General features: G+C 40.3%; 1 protein-coding gene across 1 annotated transcript; it reads left to right on the plus strand.

The window, feature by feature from the left end:
* The first annotated feature begins 3985 nt into the window (after window positions 1–3985).
* igsf10 (immunoglobulin superfamily, member 10) lies at window positions 3986–20734 on the plus strand. The gene is made up of 7 exons (XM_060905711.1): window positions 3986–4084; window positions 5084–5373; window positions 7011–7140; window positions 11368–11758; window positions 12159–16367; window positions 16500–17397; window positions 18094–20734. The coding sequence occupies exons 1-7, from the start codon at window positions 4076–4078 to the stop codon at window positions 20006–20008; spliced, it is 7842 nt and encodes a 2613-aa protein (XP_060761694.1). The 5' UTR covers window positions 3986–4075; the 3' UTR covers window positions 20009–20734.
* Window positions 20735–22554: the final 1820 nt, after the last annotated feature.

The following is a 22554-nucleotide window of genomic DNA, read 5'->3' on the forward strand; positions in this document are numbered from 1 at the left end:
CTTGCATTTTCCAACATCACAATGCCAAACCACATAGTGTATCATTACAGCATCATGGCTGCATAGAAGAAGGGTCCGGGTACTGAACTGGCCAGCCTGCAGTCCAGATCTTTCAACCATAGAAAACATTTGGTGCATCATAAAACGGAAGATACGACAAAAAATACCTAAGACAGTTGAGCAACTAGAATCCTACATTAGACAAGAATGGGTTAACATTCCTATCCCTAAACTTGAGCAACTTGTCTCCTCAGTCCCCAGACATGTACAGACTGTTGTAAAGAGAAAAGGGGATGTCTCACAGTGGTAAACATGGCCTTGTCCCAACTTTTTTGAGATGTGTTGTTGTCATGAAATTTAAAATCACCTAATTTTTCTCTTTAAATTATACATTTTCTCAGTTTAAACATTTGATATGTCATCTATGTTCTATTCTGAATAAAATATGGAATTTTGAAACTTCCACATCATTGCATTCCGTTTTATTTACAATTTGTACTTTTTCCCAACTTTTTTGGAATCGGGGTTGTAGCTTGTGACCATGAAGAGACCATGATCAGGGTTCAGTGATTCAAAACTACAGTTTTTCTTGAAATATCAGTGAAAATAAATGAAATTGAACATGAGCTTCTGATTCAGTGCCTGGAATTAATAATGCCATATGAAGCATCTAGTGATGAGGTCTATGCAAATTGGGTCAGAAGCAACAACTCAGCAAGACTTGGTGTAACACAGCACTACCTATGATCACTCCAACATGACATTCTAAAACAAGATACACACTATTCAACACCCCCACCCACACACACACACACATCTGTTTTTAAGTCCCTGCAAGGTAGTAATCATTCACTGGTTAATAAACAGGCAGGAGTGTTTCCACTAGTGATGAGTGCTCTGAAATGGTTCAAAGTGTTTTCACAACATCCCTGCTGAGCATCATTTTTTAAAAGAATGCAAGCTTTGGCTTTGAATATGATGATGAACTATTGTGTGCCTCTAACTCACATGTTGGTGGTTAGCTGATCCAAATTAACAACTGCTGAAACTGGTAATGTTTTTTCTTCATAAACACAAAAGCAAATGGTTTTGTTTAATAAGTGTTACTATGTTATCTGTGCTGTTTAAGTTTATCATCATCATGGTTTATCTGAGCAAATAAAAATGTGCAGCAACGCCTAATATTGTCAGATAGTTTTGCAGTATTGTAATAATATCCAAATCTGTATCTGTTTAGTGCTACAAATATTTGTATCTATATTTGGATTTAAACCCAAAGTGGATAGGGCCCGACCACATTACACCCCCTCAAGAACAAGTCCTTCCCTCCCCATTCACACCAGGATCTGGTCTTCCCAAGCAGTCTCCTATCCCAGTACTAACCAGCTCTTTTGAGGCACATGGGTGCGGCACCGATCTCCATTTCCATAGCCCTTGGCCTCTCACCTATTGAGGTATTTCACCCACGTGACCAAGTCATGTGATACTGCCATTTTGGACGGCACGGCTCGAATCAGTTTGAATGCGAGGAAGGCGACAAACGAAAAACATAAAAGAAAAAGGAGCGAGATGCAGAAAACACCTTCACTATCCAGTGACGTAGGGCATTTACAGGGTGAGCAGAGGGAGAGGTATTTGCAAAAATTGAGGTTAGCAGGCTTAAAGAACGACGTTTACCTGCTTCCACCAGGATTGTTCACTGACGTACGGAAGTACACGAAGCCCTCGTCTTTACCTGACTTCGGCCCACATGATCTGTATACCTATGTCGTTAAAAACCCATCGCCATACACAGGTATTGATCTGAAAGCGTATAAGAGTTTGGATACCTACAAATATTTTGTGTCAGGCTGGGTAACATGCCTACATCAGCAGGTCGTCCCTGGAGCCGGTGGTTGCCATCTTATTACAGCTAAGGTTTGTTCACATTTTCATTTACTTTCGGTCCTCAGGATAAACAAAATGTTATTAAATGTCATTGAAATAACTTCTTAGTCTGTTGAGACATGGCCCGTTATAAATTTGCTGTTACCAGGCAATGACTAAGAACTGTATTATTAGGGTCGGTGTAGTTGTAACAGTGTACTAGCAACTAGCTGTTAGCACTAGCTAATGTCAACAACAACATAGCTGGTATGTTACTGTAGCAATGTTTATGTTCAGTTATTTGGATGACTGTTAAAACCTTTCAGTCTCAAGTTTTTCCTTTACTGGATTTACTAGTTTACTGAGCTAGCGCGCTCGGGCAAGCTGGGAGCTAGCGCGCGCTAGCTCAGTAAACTAGTAAATCCAGTAAAGGAAAAACTTGAGACTGAAAGGTTTTAACAGTCATCCCAATGACTGAACGTAAACATTGCTACAGTAACATACCAGCTACTGTTGTTGACATTAGCTAGCTTGACGTTCAAAATGGCGGACACCGGGGCGTCATGTGACCCTGTGACGTCAGGTGAAATACCTCAATACAGCTAGAGTTACAGTGGGGGGCTGGTCCTCTGGTAATCGCAAGAGTTTGACTTCCCTACTCACATCTGTATTGGAGCATGCCTTGCCAGATGGTCGTAGGTACCATTTTTATGATGGTCTTTGGTATGACCCAATCTCCCGGTCGAAAGGCGGACACGCTAACCACTAGGCCAACTCATGGGCTCCAAGAACAAGATATACCAGTTAAATCTGCCTCTGAAAGTTCCTCAACCTCAGTTACATTACTCGAGTTCATAATTGGTCTCAATTAGACGCTGTTTTTAATCCTGCTTGCATACTTATTATTCTGGTTTGGACCTGACTGTGATATTTTCAACCAAAAAAATCTAAATTTGGTTCTCTTTTCCAAAATATCTCATCTCATTATCTCTAGCCACTTTATCCTGTTCTACAGGGTCGCAGGCAAGCTGGAGCCTATCCCAGCTGACTACGGGCGAAAGGCGGGGTACACCCTGGACAAGTCGCCAGGTCATCACAGGGCTGACACATAGACACAGACAACCATTCACACCTACGGTCAATTTAGAGTCACCAGTTAACCTAACCTGCATGTCTTTGGGGGAAACCGGAGCACACCCACGCGGAGAACATGCAAACTCCGCACAGAAAGGCCCTCGCCGGCCCCGGGGCTCAAACCCAGGACCTTCTTGCTGCGAGGCGACAGCACTAACCACTACACCACCGTGCCGCCCCTTTTCCAAAATATAATCACCCTAATTGAAATTGAATGCAGCCCTGACCAGACATTTACTAAAGATGCTGTAAATATATCATGCAATTAATATGATTTATTTTTTTCCCACAAGCTTCAGACCAGTCGCCCATACCCAACTGAAAGTACCAACCACCCATCCGCTGCAACTTTTTGAATAATGTCTTCATATTTGGTTATCAAAGGGAAAATAATAAAAAAAAAACCTCAGAAACAGCAAGGACTAAGAAAAGAAGGGTGAAGAGAAGGGAAGAGAGAGAGAGAGTCATAAGTATTACGTAAATGGTTTTGTTCACGCTTCCACCTTAAAATAGTGCGGAGCCAGGAATCCCAAGATTCAAATAAATAGAGCTCAGATCCAGACATAAAATACACTTCAGTCTTAATGTTTTGGATATCAGTGTGGTGCTTCAAATCTGACCCCAATCACAAATAAAGTTATTTTGCGTTTATCATCTAAATCTGTTGTTGGAGTAACTTTCCTTACAATATGAGCCACATTATTGACTCTGTTTCCAAATTACTAAGTCCATTTGAGGTCGAACCTGATCTAACATGACTGCCTCCACCCCCTGACACCCCCACACACACACCCACACACACCCTTCTGTCTGAGGGGGAGGAATGAATATGAAGTGGATGTGAGAGTGGCTTCACACACAACACACACACACAAAATCTACCTGAGACACAGAAAGCTTCCTCTCACGGTCTTTCTCTGGATAGATTTTTTGGAACTTTTGATGTTGATTTTGGGGAAGAATTCTATGATGCTTCATCACTTGGATTATTATTATTTTTTAAATCTGGATTACTTTATTTCATAAACTTCATCTTAATGTTGTTTTAAAGTTGCAAGAAATTCCTGGAAAGTTGATGCAGTGGGTAAGTTTCTGATATCTCATGTGCATCAGATCTAACTGGTATTTCTACTTTTTTTTTTTTACTTTAGTAAAATTGGGAGGTAAAAATGCCCTGACAGCAAACAAAAGTCTTATGAAATGATGGCCATGTGTGTGTTTCTTCATATAATGCTCTCACTCTTTCTCTCACTCTCTCTCTCTCCAATCCCATTCTTAGTTTATTATTTCTCTTTTCTTTTCCTTTATTCCAAACTGAATCCTGCTCTGAGAATACGAGATTTTGTAAGCAAATTCTTATAATAATAACACCATTAAAAACAAAACCAATTATTTTGTGCTTATTAAGAAAACCATCAATTAATTTAATGTGAATGCATGAAACAGGTGAAATCATGGGAAGATAGATGAATCAAGAGACAAATTTGCATGTGAAAATAAAAGCACATGCCCTGCCTGTGAAAAAGGTATTACATCTTAAAATAATGACATGGAGAAAGAATCACATGTGAAGTTAAATGAACCGTGAAAAGAATCACATGGAAATAAATGGATTATGTGAAATTAAATGAATCATGTGAAAAGAATCACATGTGACATTAAATGGATCATGAAAAGAATCACATGTGACAATAAATGAATCATGTGAAAAGAATCACATGTGACATTAAATGAATCATACGGTATGAAAAGAATCACATGTGACATTAAATGAATAATGAAAAGAATCACAGGTGATAACAGCACATGCCCTACATGTGGAGAAAAACTAATCATTCATATGTAAAGTTTCCAGAATATGTATGCTTTTCTGTAAAAGTCAACAAAGATGGTTAGAGAAAGACATTAGCTCTTTCTTTCTTTCTTTCTGCTCGCATGATTCAGACACTTATCTATTTTTACACATGAGGGCCGCCAGCAGATTGTTGAACCCGCAGCAGCAGCAGCCTGCCATGTTCTGAGAGCCACACTGCACTGCACTGGGTTTTACTGCAGTGGGCTCACACTGTTTCTCCTCCTCCAGCTCTGCACTGATGGACGCGCGAAGCTGGAGGAGGATTTGAACAGGACTGCATGTGACTGCATGCGAGAGCGTGAGTCCGTGTCCATGATGCATGCTTTCCGCGGAAGCTCGCGCTCCCTGCGCGCCGGATTCCTGGCGCTCGTGCTGTTTTTGCTTCAGGCTCGGTGCAGGAGCAGTGCGTGTCCTGCACCATGCGTGTGCCACGTTCCCACTGAGGTGCACTGCACATTTAAGTCCCTGAGCGTGATTCCAAGTGGGGTTCAGCCAGCCGTGAAAAGAATTAACCTGGGGTAAGGACGCACACAAACACACACACACACACACACACACACACACACACACACACACACACACACACACACACCACAATTACTAAATCTAACCCAAACCTTAACCTCAGCAATCAAAAGGAAGTTTGTTTGTTTGTTTGTTTGTTTGTTTGTTTGTTTGTTTGTTTGTTTGTTTGTTTGTTTGAAAAATGATTTTCCTTGTGGGGAACAGGCAAATGTCCCTTAATGGAGAGGAATATGTGACAGTTTTTGATATTTTATCCCTGGCAAGACACAGACACACACACACAATTGCTGAATCAAACCCAAACCTTAACCTCAGTAATGAGAAGGAAACTTGTTTGTTTGTTTGTTTGTTTGTTTGTTTGTTTGTTTGTTTGTTTGTTGGGGGAGTGTTCCTTGTGGGGAACAGGACATTGTCTCCACAAAGAGAGGAATGTGTGACAGTTTTGAGATTTTATCCCTGGCAAGATACGCAAACTCATGTGCATGCACACACACACACACACACACACACACACACACACACACACACAGACACAATTGCTAAATCTAACCCAAACCTTAAGCTCAGCAATCAAATAGAAATTTGTTTGTTTGTTTGTCAAAAAGGTTTTCCTTGTGGGGAACAGGCAAATGTCCCCACATGGAAAGGAATATGTGACAGTGTTGATATTTTATCCCTAATAAGATACACACACACACACACACACACACACACACACACACACACACACACACACACACAATTGCTGAATCAAACCCAAACCTTAACCTCAGTAACGAAAAGGAAATCTATTTATTTATTTATTTACTTACTTACCTACTTACTTATTTGTTTATGGGGGGGGGGGGGGGGGTCCTTGTGGGGAACAGGAAAATCCCCCCACATGGACAGGAATGTGTGACAGTTTTGAGATTTTATCCCTGGCAAGACACACACACACTATTACTAAATTTAACCCAAACCTTAACCTCAGTCACCAAATTTGTTTGTTTATTTGTTTGTTTGGGTGGCATGGTGGTGTAGTGGTTAGCGCTGTCGCCTCACAGCAAGAAAGTCCGGGTTCGAGCCCCGTGGCCGGCGAGGGCCTTTCTGTGCGGAGTTTGCATGTTCTCCCCGTGTCCGCGTGGGTTTCCTCTGGGTGCTCCGGTTTCCCCCACAGTCCAAAGACATGCAGGTTAGGTTAACTGGTGACTCTAAATTGAGCATAGGTGTGAATGTGAGTGTGAATGGTTGTCTGTGTCTATGTGTCAGCCCTGTGATGACCTGGCGACTTGTCCAGGGTGTACCCCGCCTTTCGCCCGTAGTCAGCTGGGATAGGCTCCAGCTCGCCTGCGACCCTGTAGAACAGGATAAAGCAGCTAGAGATAATGAGATGAGATTTGTTTGTTTGTCAAAAAGGCTTTCCTTGTGGGGAACAGGAAAACGTCTCCACATGGAAAGGAATATGTGACAGTTTTGATATTTTATCCCTAACAAGACACACACACACTGTGTAATCCATCTTTCAACTTCCATCAAAGTAACAGTCTAGGCTTACATCCAGTTACTTTTTTTTTTGAAAGTGAGATTGAAGCAGGAATAATTTCCAGGCTATAACCATGCTTTACATCCACGCTGTTTGTCTTTTTAGATACAACAGTCTAACAATCCTAAAAGAACATGACCTTTCAGACCTGGAAAGCTTGGAGTTGTTGATGGTGCACAGTAACACCATCCAAACCGTTGAGGACAGGGCATTCAACGATCTGAAGTCTCTGCAGGTAAAAGACCGTTCTTAAACCCTTATAGCTCGGATGTTCTGCAATGCTAAATCCTGAGACTTGTACATATGTGGTTCAGCTGTTTGGTCCATGACACATTGCGAAGGCAAGCAGAAATAAATCTCGGCACTGGAACAAAACACTTGGACCTCAGGCTATTTGTTTCCAGAACAAACCAAGAGAGTTGAATGATGATCAGATGCTAAAATAAAACAGACGATAGATAAAAGGATGACAGAAATATTGTCAATAGAACACAATGCTTGAATTGTCTGGAGGGCCTCAATTTAAAATAAAGATTGTGAAATCGATTCCTTTTACAAGAATACACTGTTGAATTGAATGGTTGTTATGTAGTACTACTGTACAAATATCAGTGCCCACTCCAGCTTTTATGCTTATTAAAGTTTGAACTTGTGCCGATTCCCAAGACAAGAAGAAGGATTTCCAAATACTGATTGTAGCCAACGAGTGTTAGGGAAAGCAGTAGGATGCAAGTGCTGAATACATTCATCGGGCTTGTTTTTCCCAGGAATCTGTATTATAACAAGCAACAGAAGTCAAAATACAGGGAGAAAGGGCAATGAGGGCCCATAATCACAGACCAAAACACAGGTAAACACAAGACTTGGTCAAAACCATGAGCATAATCTTTAAAAAATTTCCAAGGAATTTTACTGAGCAAGAAGATGCCAGAAGAATGACTGTGAATCATGGTCCAGCTTTGAATTTCACATTTGTAATTTTTCATCTAAGTCAGTTGAAGTAAATTTCAAATAATCTCCAACCACAAAACCATACTGATGGCACACCAGCACAAATAAACTGCAGCTTACTAATGCAAGAAACATGTGCAAGACCTCAAAAACAAATCTGAACCCTAGAGGATAGAATGAACCAATACCTTAAATGGGAGCCAGTATCCCAAGGTTTGTGGTTATTTGATTGACTAGAATAAGATCAAGTAAAATAAAAAAAAAGGATAAAATTAAATGCTTATATACACTCACCGGCCACTTTAATAGGAACTTGTTCTTGATTCTAAGGTTCCGGTTCTTGGCTGCAGGAGTGGAACCTAATGTGGTCTTCTGTTTGCTGCTTTTCTGTTCACCACAGTTGTAAAGAGTGATTATTATGAGTTGCTATATGAGTCTTTCCTGTCAGCTCAAACCAATCTGACCATTTTTCTCTGTCCTCTCCTATCAACAAGGTGTTTGTCTCCACCCACAGAACTGTCGCCCACTCACTCGATGTTTTTTTGTTTTTCGCACCATTCTATCTGTGTAAGCTCTAGAGACTGTTGTGTGTGGAGAAAACCCCAGGAGATCAGCAGTTTCTGAAATACTCAAACCAGTCCATCTGGCTCAAACCAACACCCATGCCACAGTGAAAGAAAATCACACTTTGAGATCACAATTTTTCCCATTCTGATGTTTGAACATTGTGAACATTAACTGAAGCTCTTGATTTGTATCTGCATAATTTGACGCATTATGCTCAAGGGATTGGCTGATGAGAGAGCTGCATAAAACAGCAGATGTATGGGTGTTCCTAATAAAGTGGCCGGTGAGTGTACAAATATATATGAAACATTCTACTCTACTGTTGTTTAAACTCTGGCAATATATACAAATAAAGTGCAAATTTAACTCTTTAAGGACTCTAATGCCGCTTTTCCACTACAAATGCGGCTGAGTCGGGCTGAGCCGTGCCGTGCTGAGTTGGGCTGAGTCGAGCTGAGCGGGGCTGTTGGAGTTGCATTTCGACTACAACCGCGCTGAACCGTGCTGGCTGGAAGTGGGTGGACACATTGGGTGGAGTTAGCGAAAGTGGGTGGACATCACGTGATGTCGTTAGGCGGCGCAAACAGTGACATCAGTGATCTTTTAAGCGGTAGTCTCACAACCCGGATAGTAAACAATAAACATGGAGGACATGGAGTCGTTAGTGTTGCTGGTCTTGGTGCTGTGACTTGTTGTCACCGACAACGCCAACTGATACTGGCAAGAGCGTATAGATGAGGCGAGGCGCATAAGGCTTCAGAAATTCTCGTAATTCGTAATTCTTCTTCTTCCGGGTTTACTGTGTTTAGTGCTCGCGGGGCGTGTGTGGGCATGTGAGGACACTCCTCCTCACCAATCAGTGCACAGGGGAGTGTCTGCTCACGCCCCCAGCCTCACTCGGCTCGCTTTGGCTCACTTCAGCCCTACTCCAAAACGGTGCGAGTTTTAGGGGCTAAGCAGGGCTGAAGCGAGCCGAGTCGTGCTGTTCTTTGGTAGTCGAAACGCAAGCCGTGTCGGGCTGAAGTGAGCTGAAGCGAGCTGAAGTGAGCTGAAAAAGGGTAGTGGAAAAGGACCATATAGTTAGGAGTTAACATAACGTGAGCTGTAAGCATAGTAGATGAGTACTTGTGCAGCTTAACCTTCAAAACATGGGCGAATTAATAAAAAACATATTGTATGAATACAACAAATCAAAGCAAATTAAAAGCTTGATAAAACAGATTACGTTCCATGCACACTTTACATATTTAAATAATATTGGCTGGCTTTGAGTGGTATATCAGATATATTCCATTCAGCTAGCAGGATATTGAACGAGTCGAAGATGAGTCTAGCTGAATGGAGTATATCTGATATACCATGAAAAAAAGCCAGCCAATATTATTATTATTATTATTATTATTATTATTATTATTATACATACACATTTCTTTCGGGTGTTCAATGCATCTTTCTCTTTCAAAATTCTCTCAAAATCTTCTGCATTTAATGAAGCAAACCTGGCGGCCATGTTTGTTTACAAATTGTCACAGTCGCTTGCTAGCGTGAAAGTTTTACGTCTCCAACGTGTGACGTCGTGTTGTCTTGACAACCATGCGATATCGTAAACCATATTCAACACTTATTTTCCACTGGGTCTAGTGACATAATACACGTAGGATAAGCAATATGCTAACAATATTTCATGCTATCAAACCAAATGAATGGAACTCGCTAGAAGGGAATAGAACACGTTTTTATTCCATCGAAAATGTGTCCTGTATGTATTGTAATACATATTATTACACATTTCATGACCTCGATGTTTAAATGAAAATAATAGAATGTGCTGGATCATGTGCTATTTGCTAAGCTAGAATTTTGAAGCTGAAAGCCATATTGTTCCATTAAACCAATTTACAGTGATTAATGTGATAAGTCGGATTATTCATACAACAATATATTGGTAATATGTTGAACTTCTATTAGCATGCCATGTTCACATATCTCATGTCATTGTCTTAGTCTTTTTTAGCTTTGTAATTTTTAAATTGTCCCTTGCTTTTTTTTGTTACATTGCATTACATTTGATAGCAAAGAAAACAAAGGGTATTTCTTTTGTCTGAATTTTCTATCCCTAATTTCTTTTTTCTGGCAACCACTTTTTTTGAAAACCTCAGAAGCATGAACTACATGAAGGTAATTTGCACTGAATCTAAACCTGCATCTCAGTGGCACATCCAGAAAAACAGCTTAAGTACCTCTGAACTGAACAGTGAATAAATGTAAATCTCGACATAACAGACTTTGACAGAATAGAATTTTGTGTTTTTTTCTATCCACATTCACTGGATATGAGCAATTGCATGCTCTGATTGGCTACTCTACAACTAGGATATCAACTCATATACCATGAGTAGAGAAAAACAAAATGGTGGAACGTGTTGCTGAACCAACTGAGGATGAAATAAAAACTCTACTTGAAAACAAAACCCCCAAAAATAGAAAAAAAGCAACAAAATATGGAATGAAAGTATTTGATGGCAAGAACATATTGTTTTTATTTTTCAAGAATTATTATTATTGCATTTTTCACAAATTGCTACTGTCATTTCACCGGTTTGTTTACATTCTAAGTGGAAATGATTTTGTTGGATGTTTTGTACAAAGTTTTTATTTATCAAATTTGCAAAAAAAAAATAAAAATAAAAATGCTCTGTTTCTCAAAATCCATTGAATGTGGATAGAATAAAACAGTTATTCCATTCAATCTCGTCATACATGGCTTATAGCCAACTCGGTGCTATGTGCCTCGTCGGCTATCAGCTCATGTACGACTCGATTTCGTGGAATAACTGTTAAATATCTTTACATCAATTCAAGCATTTGTCATATGCCACTTGTAACACTATACTGTACAGTTCAACTGCTTAATAAGAGTTTCCTGATGATTTTGCCTCCTTAGGTATTAAAAATGAGTTACAATAGACTCAAAGAGCTACGCAAAGAGACATTTCAAGGCCTGGACAATTTGTTGCGTCTCTATATGGACCATAACACCATCGAATTCATCCATCCAGAAGCTTTCTATGGTCTGACGTCACTACAGTTAGTCAATCTCGAAGGCAATATGCTCCAGCAACTTCATCCAGACACTTTTATAACTCTGAGATACAACCAGATATTCAAATTTGCATCTATGAAGACGATATACCTATCAGAAAATGCACTGACCAGTCTACCTGCTACACTGTTCATTGGTTGCTACAAGCTAGAGAATCTCTTTCTTAGTGGAAACCCTTGGTCATGTGATTGTAAAATGGACTGGCTTGCAGCATGGATCAAAAGAAATCCAGGTAAGGATGACAGAGCCCTTTCCATCCAGTCACTGCTGTATTTATAAAGCTGATTGATTGCACACGAAGTATTGACTTCTGCATGTGATCTTTGAGAGGCTCAGACAACAGCTGCCTTTTAAAAGACAAGTGAAGACATTACAGGAACATGCTCTGCACCAAACCATTTTTTCATATTTTGTAGACATATGTTTGACAAAATAAATTTCCATTCCTTATGTGGTTTCATCTGGATGGCTTTGTTCTTGGGGCGTGTTAAAATAGGGCTTCCATACACACAAACTGTTTAAGGTTGAAATTCTTTTACAAAGACAAAAGCAAATTTCGGTAGAAATTGTTACAAGTACCTGTTGTTCTCATCTTGTTGCTTCTGCCTAAAACATCAATTTTGTATTTACAGGTGTCCTGAAATGCAAAAGAGACAGGAAGTTTTCTGGAGAACAGATGTGCCCCATCTGTGAATCTCCACTTACCTCCAGAGGCAGCAATATTATTTATCTGTCAAGTCAAGCTTACACATGTTCTAAACCATGGATTCATTCCCATCTGAAAGAGAGAAATATCACAATGGAGGAGAACAGTAATGCCCCAGTTCTTCCCAAAGACTTTATTGCTCCACTTGGGGTAATGGAAATGAAATTCACAGGGCAATATAATAGTGATGCCAGTGTTGCCTGTGTTGTACAGAGGCCAGGGGGTTTGAGCAACTTGAATGTCACCCAAGGAGTAATAGATGATAATGTGACAACACTCAGTGCAACTGTGGCTACGTCACTTATTTGTAACATTGATTCTGATCACATCCATCAGCTTTGGGGAATTTTGGCCTCCTACACTGATTCTCCAATGAGACTTGAGAGGGAGTTACTTCTTACCAAGTCACCAGAAATGATCTACAAATACAAGCAAGCAAGATCATCTGATAGTGAAATCTTCACAGAGACTGAAGTAGAAATTAAGGCAAATCCTGCATGGTTAATGCAAGGTACCATTAACTTACAGTTGGACCTTACTACCACCACACATTCAACACTCCATATTAAATATTTGTCCAATATTGAAATGAATATTGAAAGCAATAAAGTGAGAAGAGACCGATTCGGCTGGACTATGATCAAAAAGGACAACCAGACTAAAACTGAGTTTTCAGTCCTTTCTGGTGGGGTGGTTGAACTGAACTGTGAGACCTATGGTGATCCCAAACCCTCCATAGAGTGGATATTACCAGATGGACTCAAGGTGCGTGCTCCATATAGCAGCGAGGACCAGAGGATAGTAATATTAAACAATGGGAAGTTTACTTTAAGAGCAGCAGATAGTTCTGATGCTGGTATTTACCACTGCATTGCCACTAATTATCTAGATGCAGATGTATTTTCTTTTAGGGTTACCATACTGTCCCCAGATGTTGAGGAGAAGGATGTCAATGGGGTTCAGCTTTCACGAACACTGGGTGGTAGCATAGTTCTTGACTGTGAAACAAATGGTACCCCACAAGCTTCAGTACAATGGATACTACCAGACCACACTGTTATGGACCGTTCTTTTGGAAACAAGAAACTCTACCCAAATGGTACTTTGGCAATACATCCACTGACTGAGAGAGACAGGGGATTTTACCGGTGCTTAGCTGCTAACTCTCTTGGGGTGGATTTATTAGCCTCCCTAGTAATTGTTTCTAATGATGGGTCAAAAATTGTGACACTGGCCAACAGAGATGGGTCTGCTGATGATGTACAGCTGGGCACAGAAGATAGCCACATGCTTTACAGGGAAAGTCTTTCTAGTAGAGTTAATCAGGAATCAAGGATAATTACTTCAGATAGACCATACCCTAGGCTCAGGCCCTTACGTCGCAATGGAGTACCAACAAAAAGAAGGGAAGGTAGCAGACATATCGGGTGGTTTAGAAGGGTGTTTAACAAAGCATCCAGGAGAGTAGACCCAGAGAGATTAGCAGATTATATCAAGAGATCTCAAAACAAGAAATCAGGGAAAGATAAAGATGGCAGTATAAACCCATCAGATAAATCACAAGTTAATGTAGGACTTTCTGTTGATGATGAGATAGGTTCAGGGAATATAGTGTTTGAAGGTGATGTTTTCATGCCAGGTCAAGCAATATCAAGCTCAGAAAATACTGTAATGACCACATATCACCGACTAGAGAATGATCAGAATAATACTGCTGAAATCACAGAGGTACTAACAGATGATATAAACAATGTTATAACAACAACAACAACAGAAAACATGAGAACAATCACAACAGGTTCTTACTCTTACACAGATGCCAGCCCAATGGTGCCAAGTGTTACTCTTAGTGATTATGACTTTCAAAAAGATGAGACAACACCTTCTACAACAACCCAAGGTTTTAAAGTTGGTCCTAATAGTAGCAAATCCTACAGTTCAGAAAGAAGCACAAAAACACCACTGCAACCATTTACTGTAAAATTTACAGTTACTGAGACCATGGATGAAATGGGACTTCAAATTTCGGGAGATATGCCAAATACTCCAACTGAGGCACTGCCACATCTGAACTCTCACAGCCCTAATGTGACACCAATGCTGGACCAATCAACACAAAGGGTTAACCCAGTGGTACACACTTCTACAGACCCTGAGAGCCAAACCACTTTTACAGCAGTCACTACAACAGAAAGAGAACGAGATGTGATTATGTTTCATACCACTCAAAGAATCAAGTCTCCTAGTCTGCCCCCTGGATCGACCATCATCTCCCACCAGCAAATACACATCATTCCTCCCAATAAAAAGCGACCAGGAAGGAGACGTAATTTTTTCAGTAGGCGCAGAATTATCCGGCCGAACAAGATTACAGATATACAGTCCTTGCTAGATAAGCTCAAAAGGCCATCTGTAGCATATGAGAGCAATGCCACTGTTCCATACACAGTGGAACTGACCACAGATTGTGATAATGACAAAAAAAGAATGTTTACTGTAAAATGCAAAACAGAAGAATATTCAACTAGCAGATCTCAAACTCCAATGTCTTCTTTAGGAAAAGTGGAAAAACTCATCACAACAACTCTGAGCACCCCACTTATTACTTCATCAGTGATATCCCTTACATTTAAGTCCACTACATTTAAAAGTGAGGGTCAATTGAAGTCTGATAGTTCCAATGAATATATTCACTCTACAAACATCCCTGAGCAAAAACCTACACAAGATCCAATGAAAGAAGTGTCAAGCACTGTTACAACTACAACAACAAAGGCTTCTAAAGTTGTACAGGGAAAGATACCATGGCGCAGATTTTTCGGAAGCAAAGAGGGTCAGCGGGAAATTCTTAAGAGAATTAGAAAACCACCTAAACCATCCATAACAGTAAAGAGCACAGTAGCCAGAACCATGACCACAACCGAACCATCCAGGGTCTTAACTACCCTACCTACAGCTAAGTCAATGGCTGCACTAATGACTGCCATGCCTCCTGTGACACAAAGAAATTATGGCAATGCAGGGGTATCTTCTGATAACTTATCAGGTTCATTAAAATTCACAGAATCACAGAATTCTTATGAAGACATCACTTTATTTACAACTGCCAGTCCATCCAACAAATACCACAAAACAACAGTAATGAACACACCAGTAACTACACTGATGTATGGATCCAGGGTCTCCACAGCTACAGCATCCCACATTACACCAATTCCTCCATCCCTAACAACTACTAAAACAACATTTAATGAAGATATAGTTGAGTTCTCAGGCTCTGACTCTGGAGGGTCTGGGGGATTTGCTGGTAGATCTTGGGGAATTCGAAAGCCAGGTTTCCACAGACGACGTTTAAGAGGAAGAAGGCCAGTTAAAAAATATACCACACAAGCTCCAACTACCAAGTCTGCTACATTTGAAACCACGTCTTTAACACCAGAGACAACTTCAAGAGCATCCAAGCCCTTGTATATACCTACTATGGAGGTTGCAAGATCTATACACACAACTGACAGAAGAGACTTTAACAGTGAAGAGTGGAGAAATAGAGCCAAACCTACCAACGTGCCGAAAACTCATTCTGTAGCAAGTGAACCTTCACCAACACAGAGCTTTTCTTATACAACTAGTACAGCAACGCGATACATCACACCACAGTCAGAAAACAAGAAAACCAAAGCAAGAATGAACACAAATAACATAATTCCCCCACAAAGAGGTGGAAGGTATCAAAATCAGAGGCCTGTGATTCAAAGAATAAGGCCAAATTTAACTAATAGTAACAGGGACCATCACAAACAACCAATAACAATAACTTCTTCCCCTGACAATAAAAGGGATGGATTTAGTATTGAGAGGACACAACCCTTTGACAGAGTGACTTCATTTCCGTCCAGCAGTGATATCTCTAATGAAATTCCAAATACTTATGATCACACCACAGTGTATAACACTATATCGTCCACTACCAATGGATTGAAATCATCAACAAAGGATGTAACATCAAAGCCAAGAATCATTGGGGGACATGCAGCCAGTTTTACAGTTGAGTCAAACTCTGATGCTTTCCTTCCTTGTGAGGCTACAGGTAACCCTGAACCTGCCATCAGCTGGAAACGGTTCTCCCCAAGCACAGGTACCAATATTCTGAATGTTTGTCATTGAGGTTTTAAAATGAAGGGGGGGGTATGTTCGGTACTGTGTGTTTCCTTCCTGTTATGCATTCATTTTATTGCTTTTGTTTTATGTTCCTCTGTTTTCATTTTAGGGACTACAATGATGATTAAAGGAAAAATGGGTAAATTTGAGGTGTTCAGGAATGGAACATTGTTGATCCAGAATGCAAATGTCAAAGACCAAGGGCAATACTTTTGTCTGGCTGAGAATGTTTATGGGTCAGACAAACTCAATGTCATGCTGTCAGTGGTGACTTATCCTTCCCGGATATTGGAAACAAAGGTTCGAGAGATCAAAGCCCATTCTGGTGAAACAGTTGAGTTGAAATGCAAGACAGAAGGAAGACCAGTGCCAGTGGTGTCATGGATTCTATCAAACCACACTCAAGTCAGGGGTCAAAACAATGGTCGTGGCAGAGTAACTGTTACACCAGAAGGTACTCTGGTTATCCAACAGGTATCAGTATATGAGCGAGGACATTATAAGTGCATTGCAAGTAACCCAGCTGGTATAGATACAGTGACTGTGCGTCTTCAGGTGGTGGCAGCTCCCCCTGACATTTTGGAAGAGAAACGACAGCTAGTAAGGGCTGATGTTGGGCAGAGTGTTTGGATGCGCTGTACAGCACAAGGAGACCCTCAACCCACTACTCACTGGGTTTTGATGAATGGGACAGTTGTAATGCCACTTCACACTAGCTCCAGAGTGTACTCATTTCCTAATGGTACCCTTCACTTGAAAAACCTGGATGTTTCTGACAGTGGAAAATATGAATGCATTGCTACAAGTTCCACAGGATCTGAGCGGCGAGTGGTCACGCTATCTGTGGAAAAAACAGAAACTGCTCCCAAAATAATTGAAACATCAGGTTGGAGGATTGAGCTGGCATATGGCAGCCAACTTCGTTTGAACTGCTTTGCAACCGGAATTCCCCAACCCCAAATTATTTGGAGACTTCCATCCAAAGCCCTTGTGGGTCAGTGGCACAGGTATTGAAGAAAATCATGGCATGCACAATCATACATTTAGATAAATATGACACTTTTATCAAATATCTTAATTCAGAAGGTGAAAGACTTTGAACATTTTAGTTGTAGCCCTTTCTTATTGCTGTTTACATCTTCTATAACACCTAAATATGCCGCTCTCTTCCCTGTCCCTCGATAGCATTATGAGTAGTTACTCAGGTGTCAGAAGTACAGCTCACCTCTGGTTTAAAGATTTTAATGACTATCCATGATTGATGCATTGTACTTAAAATATGCATGTTCCCTTCACATTAATGTTTTACAACAAGCGACAACTTGCAGGGAACTGTACTTAATTAAAGATGCATCAACTAGTCTTGTCTCCAAATCTTTTTTTTTCATTAGCTGTGGTGTATAGTTGGAGGAGACCTCCTTAAGTCCATGATGACAGATTAGCTGATGTGAATTTATCAATATAAGATGTACAAATATATAAGCAGTTGGTTGAGATCATTAAATCCAATCTTGTATAACCATCACTTATCAGCATTACCCTCCTTCTGACAGTGTTTTTCTTTGTATATTTATCACAATTTGTAATGTTTACATACTGACAAACAAACTTTTTAATACATTGAATGCAATTTCTCTTTAACCACCAAGACTCTAAAGCAGCTTTCTTATTTTCTTACAAAAATCTCAATTTCCTTATTACAGAATGGGCAGTCGTATCCAGGTGCTGGAGAATGGCACACTTGTCATTGACTTAGTTAGTGACAAGGATGCTGGAGATTACCTTTGTGTTGCACGCAGCAATGCTGGAGATGACCTACGACTAATGAAAGTTTCTGTCTCCATGAAGCCAGCTAAGATTGAACCCAAGTCTGTTGGGAAGAAACAGGTACCATATGGCAAGGAACTAAAGGTAGACTGCAAGGCTTCTGGTGCCCCTGTACCGGAGATTTCATGGGGCTTGCCAGATGGTACATTGGTCAACAATGCTCTTCAAGCCGATGGCAGAATGAGAAGTCGATCCAAACGTTATATATTGTTTGATAACGGAACGCTGTACCTGAATGAAGTGGGGATGGATGAAGAAGGTGACTATACCTGTTATGCAGAGAACAGCCTAGGCAAGGATGAAATGCACGTTCACATCACTGTTGTGAGTGCAGCACCTCGGATACGCCCCTCAGCCCTCACTCATGCTAAAGTCAAGCCAGGAGGGAATATCCGCTTTGACTGTGAAGCCATAGGGGAACCCAAACCAAAGATTCTGTGGATGCTACCATCCAGTGACATGATTGCTGCCTCAAATGAACGATACTTGATACATGTCAATGGCTCTCTTGATATCCGCAATGTAAAATTATCTGATGCTGGAGAATATGTTTGTATAGCTCGCAATGCTGCAGGTGATGAGACCAAAGTGTACAAGTTGAAAATGGATGGAAATCCACCCATCATCAATGGCTATTACCAGAACAGGACAGTTGTTAAGGATACAGCAGAAAAATATTCTAGAAAGTTAATAGACTGCAAGGCAGAAGGAGACCCTTCGCCAAAGATCACATGGATAATGCCAGACAATATATTTCTCTCAGCTCCTTACTACGGGAGCAGAATTATTGTCCATTATAATGGGACTCTAGAGATCCGTAATGTTAGACCTACAGATGCTGCTGAGTTTATCTGCATGGCACGTAATGATGGGGGTGAAGCTGTCTTGGTAATACACCTGGAGGTTACCAACCAACTTATGAGGCCTATCTTTAAAAACCCCTTTAACGAGAGAGTGGTGACTCGACTAGGGAAAACTACAGTACTTAACTGTTCTGCTGATGGAAATCCACCTCCAGATATGACCTGGACTTTACCCAATGGTACCCAATTGACTGGAGGACCTAATAGGGGAGCTCAACACCACATGGGCAGTGATGGTACATTTGTCATATATAATCCAAGCAATGGGGATGCTGGCAAGTATCGCTGTGCTGCAAAGAACAAGGTTGGATACATCGAGAAACTGATTATTCTAGAGGTTGGACAAAAGCCTTACATTCTGACACGGCCGAGAGGGATTATCCGCAGCATATCTGGAGAACCTGTGTTCCTCCACTGTTTGGCTGATGGAAACCCTCGTCCCAACATCTTATGGACCACGCCAGGGGGTCATGTCATCAGCCGTTCTCAGATAACTGGTCGTTACCAGCTAATGGACAATGGTACACTGGTCATCCATCACACCAGGTTACATGACCGTGGGAATTATATATGTCGTGCAAAGAATAATCTAGGGGATGCAGTTCTAACAGTGTCTGTCTTCATAATTGCATACACTCCCCGCATCACTAATGGACCCCCACCCAATATAAAGACAATCATGGGCACTCCTGTGCAGATAAACTGCAATGCTGTTGGAATACCAAAACCAGAAATCAGCTGGGAACTGCCAGACCGAACTGTTCTCTCCACAGCTGGAAAGGGCCGTTCTGCAGGCAGTGAGCTACTCCATCCACAGGGCACACTTTTAATTCAGAAGCCAACAAGAGGTGACTCTGGCCTTTATAAGTGCTTAGCAACTAATCAACTTGGGATAGACACCAGAGTCACATATATGACAGTTATTTAAAACAGTCAGTGAACATCCACCAGTGCTCTACAAATCTTCAAGACAGTTGTCAGACACCAATATTTACAAAAACTCTTCTGTATATTAAGTGTTGTTATGGCATATCTCATCATTTAGAGAGCTAGCAGTAGTAATTTTTTTTACATTTATTTAACCATGTATGTCTCTAAAATTCATATGGGTGGTCTACCAAGAAAGCTGGAGAAGGATGGAAGGAAGGATGTATAGTATGGACTGCACCAATCTGCTGTTTGGCATGAAAACAAATTTGGGACAAGGCCCTGAAGTCTGCAGTCTAAAAGAGGATTTATGACTGAGTCGTTTTATGTTGAAAAGATATGTGATACTAACCTCAGGTGCTGATGCATACAGAGCTGTTATTGGCATGTATCAGATCTCATTGCTTTAATTGCTCCCTAAAATTTTATTGCCCATATAATAAGTACAGTAATATAGTGCACAGCTGACATTGATCACCTATTTTCTTCTATGTCTGTTATAGTCCAGTTGATGTTGATGTAAATTATTTTGCAAGTTATAACATTTTAAGATTGAATTAATATATTGGGGGGGGAGGAATCACAGTTTTTATTATGTGATTGATAGATCAGTATACATGGATAGTGGTCTCATTTTTATATTTTACTAAAGAAACAATAATGTTTATCATTATATAAATGGCTTTTGACTTTTTTTTTTGCAAATACTTAAATCTGTGTTTATGTGTGTGGCTTTAAGTTACTGCATTTTCAACATTGAAAAAATAAACAGTGTATATTTAAGATAATTATGCAAATTTATAATGCTAAAAAAACATATGTACAGTACATTAAACAAATGTCATGATTACAAGTATACTGGCCAGGTTTCGAGATCTGATTCCTAACATGTTCCTAACAAAAATTTCTTCGACTACATAAACCTTGATGTTGTGTATCTATCCATCCATCCATTATCTGTAACCACTTATGATTTACATAATTATTTAAATAAGCACAAAATCTCTGGATTATTACACAAATGTGTACAAATCATGATTTTATACAGCACATTATCCCATTGCCAGCCTGCACTTTACTGACTCTTTAACAGTTACTTGAAAGTTACTGGTGAACTATGAATGGGCATTATAAATTTCAATTTTTCTTGTTTTGAGACAAAATGTGGTCCAACAAATACGTAAGTCAAACTGGAAAAGGTCTTTTCCATAAACACTGGAATGGAATTGGTTTTGTAAGCCAGAGAAATTGCTAGCATATGTTCAGAAGAACAATCAAGCCACATTAGCTGGGTTGGCAAGATATATTGTGTAACAAACGATAAGTTGGGATAAATTATGTCAAATCTGCCTACAAAAACAAATCACTCATAAATTGTGTCAAAAAAACATCAGTATTAGGACTTATATTTTTGTTTGAGCTCAATGGGTAATTGCTATTGGGCAGTCTCCAAAGACAGCTTTCTGGCAGATTGCTAGCTTGTGTGTATTTACAATGCGGCATTGAAAGACTGCATTCAATTAGTTTCTTCAATTGGTTATCTACTTTTGATATCTCTAATATACAGTTGTTTACATACAGTGACATGAATGTCATCTTGGATTTGAATGTCATGGCAATATTGGGCTTTCAGTAATTTCTTTGAACTGTTCTTTTTCTGTGGCAGAATGATTGTACAGCATACAGCTTTAATTAAAAATAAAACACTAGAATTTGGTGCACACGTTTTAATTTTCTTTGGGTTTTCTGAAATCAACACAGGGTCAAAATTATACATACAGGGTCAAAAATTGACATACACTCACTTAGATTATTAATTCAGAGGTGCTGAAACTTCCAAAATGTCTCTTATCTTGCCAAGGCCGAGTTCTCTTAACTTCCTGTTAGTGATCATGATTGACTACAGCTGGTAGCTTCTCTGTGCCTTCATAAAAAGGGTTTGTTTACAGCACACAGTAAAATGGGAAAGTCCAAGGAGCTCAGTGCAGAGGATTGCAGATATACACAGCTCCAGAATGTCTCTTGGAGCCATTTCTAAACAACTGCAGATTCCAAGGTCAGTTCAAACAATTGTATCCAAGTTATTGTGAAGTGTAGTCACTTTGCCAAGCCACTTTGCTTCAAGAAAACCCAAACTGTTACCCTCAGCTGAAAGGAAATTGGTTTGGATGGTCAGGAACAACCTGGGAACCACCATGGCTTAGCCCTGCCATGAACTGGAAGCTGATGGTCTACAGTTCAGATCACCATGGACTATGAGGCTGCAATCCAAGGAATAACACCCCGCTCCAAGATTGACACCTTCAAGCTTAACTAAAGTTTGAAGCTGACCACACTGACAAAGAAAAAGCCTTCTGGAGGATAGCTGTATGGTCAGATGAGACAAAGATTGAGTTGTTTGACCACAATGACCACCATGTACAGAGGGACACTGTACCAGCTGGTGGTGGTGGTAGGATCATCATACTCTGGGGCTGTTTTGCTGCCAGTGGAACTGGTTCATTGCACAAAGTGGATGGAATAAAGAAGAAGGAGGACTACCTCAGA

The sequence above is a fragment of the Neoarius graeffei genome, chromosome 23 (genome assembly GCF_027579695.1).
Source record: "Neoarius graeffei isolate fNeoGra1 chromosome 23, fNeoGra1.pri, whole genome shotgun sequence".
Lineage (NCBI taxonomy): Eukaryota > Metazoa > Chordata > Actinopteri > Siluriformes > Ariidae > Neoarius > Neoarius graeffei.